This window comes from Helianthus annuus, chromosome 10, assembly GCF_002127325.2.
Source record: "Helianthus annuus cultivar XRQ/B chromosome 10, HanXRQr2.0-SUNRISE, whole genome shotgun sequence".
Classification (NCBI taxonomy): Eukaryota; Viridiplantae; Streptophyta; class Magnoliopsida; order Asterales; family Asteraceae; genus Helianthus; species Helianthus annuus.
Window position 1 is genome coordinate 164,684,459 of NC_035442.2, and position 8,867 is coordinate 164,693,325.

The 8,867-nt window shown below is 32.9% G+C and overlaps 1 protein-coding gene across 2 annotated transcripts; it reads left to right on the forward strand.

Annotated features, from left to right (window-relative positions):
- The first annotated feature begins 556 nt into the window (after positions 1-556).
- LOC110886378 (palmitoyl-acyl carrier protein thioesterase, chloroplastic) lies at positions 557-6,118 on the forward strand. 2 transcript variants are annotated; one of them, XM_035978753.1, is made up of 7 exons: positions 566-706; positions 851-922; positions 999-1,132; positions 4,921-5,034; positions 5,132-5,300; positions 5,412-5,480; positions 5,740-6,118. In XM_035978753.1, exons 1-7 carry the CDS (start codon positions 599-601, stop codon positions 5,989-5,991), a joined length of 918 nt encoding a protein of 305 aa, XP_035834646.1. In that variant the 5' UTR covers positions 566-598; the 3' UTR covers positions 5,992-6,118. The 2 variants fall into 2 exon arrangements, with proteins under 2 accessions (XP_021989854.1, XP_035834646.1); XM_022134162.2 differs by having other exon boundaries at positions 557-922.
- Positions 6,119-8,867: the final 2,749 nt, after the last annotated feature.

The window sequence follows — 8,867 nt, forward strand, 5'->3', positions numbered from 1 at the left end:
TAATGTTATTCTAAAATATTGAGTACAAAAAAAATACAACAAACAGTTTAGAGTATAGCAGATAGACTCAAATTATAGTTTCCTCAAACGAATAATATGCAAACTCAATTTTGTTAACAGAATATTTAACTTAGGTCCATTAAGAACCATCACTGTGTTCATGAAATTCCGTACATCTCCAATATCCTTCATGTGATATCTTCTTGTGATCGGCACTTATCTTCTCGCTTAATGCAACTCCAAAGTTTATGTCAAAGTTTCATTTCGGTTTGAAACTCCAAACGTGAACAATTAACAAGAAACCAAGTTGTTTATACAACATGTGTTTGCATGTATCAGATATAGTTATTTATGTATAAGAATTCATCTAATTTAAAAAAAAAAATGCTACCCAAACTTGTGTCCTAGCCAACTTTACCTACCTAAGGGGGATTTAGAAGTTTGAAATGTGCGCTAGTGCCTTTATGATGCATGACATCATGAGAATTGTCATAAAGAACTCTATAATATGGTTTCTATAAATAGTTAAGAATTGTTAGCAATGGTTGCTATGGCTGCCTCTACATATTTCTTTTTGAATTCTTTCTCATACCATGACATGACTCGCAATAATCTTAGAGGCACACCAAGACCCAAAGATGCACATGGGATCATCAAGAAAAATGATGGTTCGTCAAGGAGTTTGCTTGCTAAAGATCTTACAAAGGTAAACGCTACTAAAGTTCGCTCTAATAGAGCTAGTTTCTTGAAGCCAATAATGATGCTTGGCCAAAACAAAAATTATCTGGACATGATTCCGGAACTCGGTATTGGAAGCATGCTTAGTGATGGTTTTGTTTTCCGACAAAAGTTTCAAATCAGATCATATGAAGTTGGGTCAGACCAAGCAGTTACTATAGAAACCCTTATGAATCTATTGCAGGTATATATGGTAGATTTGTGATTAATGTAACCGGTTATCGTAACTGACTATATATAATTGGCATGTGCATGCTCAGGAAACATCCATAAATCATTTGAAGGCAATCGGAGTATGGAGTGATGGCTTTGGTTTAACACGAGAGATGTGCAAGAAGAACCTAATCTGGGTGGTGTCAAAGCTGCAAGTGGCAGTGGATCGTTATCCAATATGGTACAACGGGTCCATAAACCCATATTAATTAGCGTCTTAATATAACACACACGGCTTTGTTTTGAGGAGACCTAATTGGTGACCAGAGCTTGATTTTAAACTGGTCAAGCTCAGGTTTTTACTAACAGCTAGTTAAACTCTAATTTAAATCCCTTTGTATTTAACAGAAATAATCTAATAATTTTTTACAAGCCTCAAACTACTGGTACATCAAAGGTGCTTATTTGCGCACTTTAGGGTTTATATACGCTGCGTATAGACCTATACGCAACGTTTAGGGTTGCATAAAAATCAGGGTCTGTCTGGCTGCTCCTATACGCTGCATATAGGCCTATACACAGCGTATATAAAGGGTTAAAAAGACAATATTTTATAAATGTTTCTTAAAAAAACCACCCTTTATATACGCTGCATATAGGCCTATATGCGGTGTATATAAAGGGTCAAAAAGACAATTTTACCCGTGGTTTGGGCTACGTATAGCCCCCAATCTAGGTGTAAAATGGTCTTTTTTACCAAACTTGCCCCATATATACGCCACATATAGGGCTATACGCGACGTATAGTAAAAAAGGCATTTTACCCCTGGACTGGGGGCTATACGCAGCCCAAACCAGGGGTAAAATTGTCTTTTTGACCCTTTATATACGCTGTGTATAGACCTATACGGAGCGTATATAAAGGGTATGTTTTTTAGAAAATTTATACAATATTAATCGTTTTAGTAAAGTTTTATAAAAAAAGTTTTCTATTTTAAATAAATAAAAAAGTAACTATTTCTTACAAACTTTTTTATACAACATTAATCATTTTTTATACAATAAATATCGTATAGGTGTAGTATAGGTCACGTATTGACCTCGTATAAGCCTATAAATGTGATATCATATCGTATAGTGTAGTATATGTCATAGGCACATACAAAACCTATAGGGAACCTATACAAGACTTATACTACACATTATACGATATGATACTATACGATACGATATGATACAATACGATACCATACTATACTATAGGATACCATAGAACACCCGTATAAGCCTATAGGTGCAGTATAGGTCCCATATAGCCCTATAGGCATATACAAGACATATACGAGACTTATACTATACACTATACAATATGATACTACAACCATAGGTCTATACGAGTTTTATACGAGACTTACACTATACGATACGATACTTAAAAATATTTTTTAAAGTACTTATTATAGAACTTTGCTGAAACGATATGTAATTTATAAAATTGTTTCCTAACAAAAAAAAACTTTATGTGCGCTGCGTATAGGTCTATACGCGGCGTATATAAAGGGTCAAAAAGACAATTTTACCACAAATTTAGGGTAAAAAAAGCTATCATTTATATACGCTACGTATAAGCTTATACGCAGCATATATAAAGGGTTAAAAAGACAATTTTACCCCTGGTTTGGGTTGCGTATAGCCCCAAATCCAGGGGTTAAATGGTTTTTTTACGATACGCCGCGTATAGCCCTGTATGTGGCGTATATATGGGGTAAGTTTGGTAAAAAGACCATTTTACCCCTGGATTGGGGGCTAGAAACATTTTATCAGCGTATATAAAGGGTGGTTTTTTAGAAACATTTATACAATATTAATCATTTTGGTAAAGTTGTATAAAAAAAGTTTTCTGTTTTAAATAAATAAAAAGTAAGTATTTCTTACAACCTTTTTTATACTTAATCAATTTATATGATATATATCGTATCGTATCGTATCGTATAGTATAGGTGTAGTATAGGTCACGTCTTGACCTCGCATAAGCATGTAAGCCTCGTATAGACCTCATATAGGCCTACAGATATAGTATCGTACCGTATAGTGTTGTATAAGTCTCGTATAAGCCTATAGGTGTAGTATAATATCATATCTTATCGTATCGAATAATGTCGTATAAGTATCCTATACGTCCCCTATAGGTCTTGCATATGCCTATAGGCCTATATGGGATTTATACCACACTATACGGTACGATAGGATACAATATTATATTACACGTATGGCCTATACGAGATTTATACTATACTATATGATACGATACTACATTCATAGACCTATAGACCTATAGACCTATACGAGACCTATATTATACCATATAATAGAATACTTAACAATATTTTTACTACAGTATACGATACGATAGTATACAATATTATATTACACGTATAGGCCTATACCAGATTATACTACACTATATGATACCACACTACATCCATAGGCCTATACGAGACATATATTATACTATACGATAGAATACTTAACAGTGTTTCTTATTTATCTAATTTTAAAAATGACTTATTATCTAAGTTTGCTAAAACGATAAATAATGTATAACAATGTTTCTTAGAAAAATCACCCTTTATATACGTTGCGTATAAGCCTACACGTGGCGTATATAAAGGGACAAATTCTCACATCATATCATAGATTCTCTTGGAAATTAAAAAAGATAACTATACACCGCGTATAGACCTATACGCTATGTATATAAAGCTAGGATTTGATGTGCAAATAGGCATTTTGGTGCGCAAATATGTACACCCTTTTATAACTAAAGAAGGGATGACGGATAAATCTCTCACAAATTCAAAAACTTCTAAATTGGTCAAAAACTTACATTAGAAAAAAAAAATAGTTATAACAACTTGTAGTACATAAACAACCATAATTACTCCTCAATATACAATATGTTTAGGCCTTACTAATCCTATGTTATGGACTGAAACTATTGCAAGGTATGGAACTTGTCCAAAATCGGTTGTATGAGCAACCAATGTAGGGTTTATATACCAAATTGGCTCTCTCACCTACTAGACTAGTCTTTTGTGATGACTTTTCTCGTTTGGTATGTAACATCCTACACCACCCCCAAACTCAAAGACAGCACCACCAAACTCAAAGGGTCGTTTAAAGGTGGCATGGCTATGATGTAAGCCATAACATTAAAATGGCCGAACGAATCCCGAAACAACTATTAAAAAGGTAGGTGAGCTAAGATGCAAGGCACAATTCCTAATCAAGCAAATGACCTCTCAATGCAACTTCAAACAGTTGTTTGAAATTGGTGTATTATAAGATTGTCAGTAGCGTGGTGTGTGCATGATAAGCCCCCGTATTTATCATACACGAGATTAATTTCCATGTTTGAGCATAAGCACATACGTTTTAGTACTATCAATCCGCATACAAATAATATACGTCCAAGTCTATACCTAATAAATAAGTCACTCGTTGCATGTACAATACCTCACAATTCTGTGAGCCAAGATTCTTTTTTGTGTTTATCTTATTTCACCATTCGTATTCTATTTCTTAATTTTGAAAAACAACAGTAACTTATGGATAAAGACATGTAATTTCTATAATATCTTATCTTAAAATATCATTCTGTAATTTTTAAATTTCCATGATCTGAAATTCTTTTGTTATTCTAGGAGTAGGGAAGTGAGCGTGAGCTTACCCCATTATCAACCAGTTATGTATAATATTTGGGCTCTACGTGAAACCCGGGCATGCAAACTCGCATAGTACCATAATGTATATATGTAATTGGGCACGGCTTCTTGGTATCACAATTTAGCCTGAGTTTTATAGACTCCTACACACATATATCCATAATTATATTTATGCATGTATATTGTATTTATACTAGCTTGATACACACATATATATCCATAATTGTATTTATGCATGTATATGGTATTTATACTAGCTTGATGTTGATGTGCTAATTTGTCATGCCTAAATGATCTATTATAGGGATGATGTTATTCAAATTGATACATGGAAAGGTGCCTATGGGAAAATTGGAATATGCTCCAATTGGACGATTTGTGATGCCAAAACAGGCGAGATATTACTAACAGCCTCATGGTATCAACCTTTTACTACATAAAAGTAGAAAACATGTTTATGGAGTAACTTTTCTGGGCATTAATGGTGGTGGCATATTTCTTGTGTAATCTCGTAGTATTTTGGTAATGATGAATGAAGAGACAAGAAAGTTATCCAAATTCCCAGATGAAGTTCGAAGTGAATTAGACGAACACTTAACGAATGTTATACTGCCCGTGGTCGCTAGAAAATGGTCACCACGCGATGAGATGAGTATTGTAGACCATGTTCGCAATGGTATAATGGTTAGTCAATTTGTTAAATTTTCTTTACCAATAAAATGTTTTCTCTATGTTTTAATTTAAGTCCTTGCATGAACTCATTAATTCGTTTCATACACAAATATGTGCTTATAGCCAAGATGGAGCGACTTAGATATGAACCAACATGTTAACAATGTGAAATATATTGGGTGGATCCTTGAGGTAACTTGCTTTTCTTTCATTCTAAGTATATATGCATCAGATGATTTAAGACATTATATATAATATTAAAACCTCAGGTCGGTAGCTACATTGAATTTCTTTATCTTCACACACACACGAAACGTTTTTTTATTGGTGTGTAGTTAATTTTTAACTTGTTTTTCTCTTATAACTTTTAAAATATGATATTTTATAAAATTTTGATTATGTCCTTATGAAATGCTTATTTTTATCTATATCTCGTGGGTTATTATTGCAGAGTGTTCCACGTTCTATTGTCGAGAACTATGAGCTTGCTAGCCTAACTTTAGAGTACCGCCAAGAGTGCAAACTGGAAAGCGTGGTGCAATCCCACACTTATGTAATGGTAAGCAACAATGGCAAAATAGGGGATTATGATCTTGTTGATTGCAAGCATGCGCTTCAACTTGAGACTGGAGGTGGTGAGATCATGAGAGGCTGGAGTATATGGCGGCCAAAACAATATGGAAATAGACTAGGACTCGAATGAGGGTAGCTCTTAGTTCTTTAATTGGAAGTAAAAGACCTAAAGGTCATAAAACAACAAATGTTACCATTGGTTTACTCTTATCATCTTCTATCGAAACTCATGATAATATTGACTTTTTAGTTCCCTATTTTAGAGTTGATATATGTTGTATTACAAGGTTTTGAGCTTTGTGTTATTCTACCTCTTTCACCCAATCCATTTTCTAAGACAAATGTTGACAATTAGAATTTATGAATGTGAATACCCCAATTAATATTTACTTCAAGACTCACATATAAATTTCATATTTCATACATGTATCTCAAAAAAAACTTCAAAACCTATCATGGTTAAAACTACATAATGAATTGAAATTTACAAGCTTTCTACATAGTCTAACCATAAAAAGAAACATAACAAACCCATTTCAACAATATCAAAGATTATATTATTCCAATCCTTTTTATTTATTAACATGAACTCCCATTAAACTCAAAAGTTAGGGTTTAGGTTCATGAATTGCTTACCACTTGAACTTATTCAGCTGGAGACAGAGGCGGACTCACAGCATAGGTTGAGTGAGCAGCCATCCCCCTTAAAAAACAATAATTAGTGTAATTGGAATGCGAAAATCTAAAGAGCCCCCTCGAGAATTTGCAATCGCACCCCCCTTGAATTGAAAAAAACGAGAGTGAAAACAACTTGAAAAGTGTTTTTGAATTTTTCCGATGGAATTAATTTTCACCGCTTTGTTAATGCTCACCGAAGCTTTGGATGGAAGAAGATGACACTAGTACAAAAATGTTCAAAAAAGACCGTCCCTGAAATGCTTTTATGGCACTTTGTATGAGCACCGTCATATTTCATATTTTTGTTTTCCAAATTAACTAGATAAAATGTAAAGAAACGTTGTATTAGAAAAAACCGTCTTTTTTGGTTATAAAATTAACCGTCTTTTTACGTATCCCTTTTTTAACAAATTACAAGCGTCTTTTTTGATGGGGATTTAATTAAAACCATCTTTTTCTCATTTAATAAATAAGGATTCTTTTTTGATTTTTTACCTATGATATATTTTTTTTGAAACTAAATCAAATAATTTCTGAGTCAACCCCACACCACTTGCAATAATCATTACTTATTAATTCTCATTTTTTTTAACTCGTCTAATTTATAATCTATATTGGTTTATTAATATGATGATAGGTTAAATTACATGTAATGAGTAACTTGAATCTCTAAATAATTATGTTTGTTAGTGATAACAATGTATCAATATATCAATATATCGGATAAAATTTTGAAATTTAAACATATATATATCATATATCTTAGTTTAGTACAGAAAACTTTTGAAATTACAAATATAGGGATGTTTATCAAATAAACAAAATGTTCCGTAACAAGCTAATAATATTCAAAATTGCTTAAGATTCTATCACAACAACATTAACAAGCTTATATATTAAAAATTGCTTAATATTCTTTCACAACAACATAGTTCATGGTCATCATTCACCTACAACAATATTCTTCATTCGGTATTATATGGATCTTCAACAAGGTAAGGTTATCATAATTATATGTTTTTAATTTAATTTAAATTAGAGTACATTACAAAAATTGTACTTTATGTTTACACTAGATTGCAATACAAAAAACGTACTCGATTTTTGAAACCCTTGCACGTTCTATCCTTTAGCCATAACTTAGTTGGTTTTCATGGTTAAATTGTGAGATTAAATATATTATTACTATAGTATTTAATCTTGTAGCCATTATAATCATTTATATTATATTAGATCAAAATATAATAATAACCTATTAATAATTAGTTGGTAATTGTTGATGGACCATATTACCCTTATTAACTAATTAGGTTTCCTCTTGGGTGTATATATAAGGAGATTATTAGAGAGTTTAAGGGTTAGACAAGTTACACAATTCACACAACCCTCATAACATCATTCACGGCTCTCTCTCCTAACCGATTCTCTCCCTAGTTTCGGTTCATCACCATTATAACTTTACACCCTAAGGAGGAACCAGATCATCCTGACAAGTATGTCGAACTCGATGGCTGCATCTCTGACTGGATTCTCTGCTGGCCTGTCTGCTGTAACAGGTATGTTATTCATGTTTTCCATTATGTTTAAACAGAACTGATCCAACATGTGGTATCAGAGCATATGTTGATAAATCAGTTCGGTTTTCGTATCCATTATTCTGGGATCAAAAATCTGGAAAACGAAAATTTTAAAGCCTTAAAAATCTCGGCTGTTTCGAGTCCTTGTTGCCGAAATCCCTGTTTTCGGAAAAGAATTGTTTGTTAAATTGACTCGAGACCATAATAGGCAAACCTTAATATCCGATATCTGTTAATAAAAGTCTTAAAATTTAGATTTCGGAACCCATAATTATGTTTATATTTTTAGGGTTCATCATATTGTTCTAAAAAAAAAATCGAAAATTCCTTAACTTTTGGAATATAATTTAGATTAGTGGGTGTTTTTACTATTTTGATCTTAATTTTATCTATTAAAGTTTCCGAAAACTGTTAAAGGATATCAGTTATTATTTTCGAAATCTTTTGATAATTTAGATCAGCAATAAAACAGGAAACACTATCCCACAATCCCTAAAATTTCGAGTTTTCAGTTATCATCACAAAACAGCTGTTAACAGGGATTCGAGACCATCAGACTGCGAATCGAGACCATGAGATCTCGACTCGAGACCACAAGGTCTCGACTTGAGACCACAAAGTCTCGACTCAAAATCATAAGGGCTCTCAAATCTTTACAACTCGAGACAAGGGTCTCGACTCGAGACCATAAGGTCATAACTAGAGACCATAAGGTTGCGACTCGAGACCATAAAGATACAACTCGAGACCA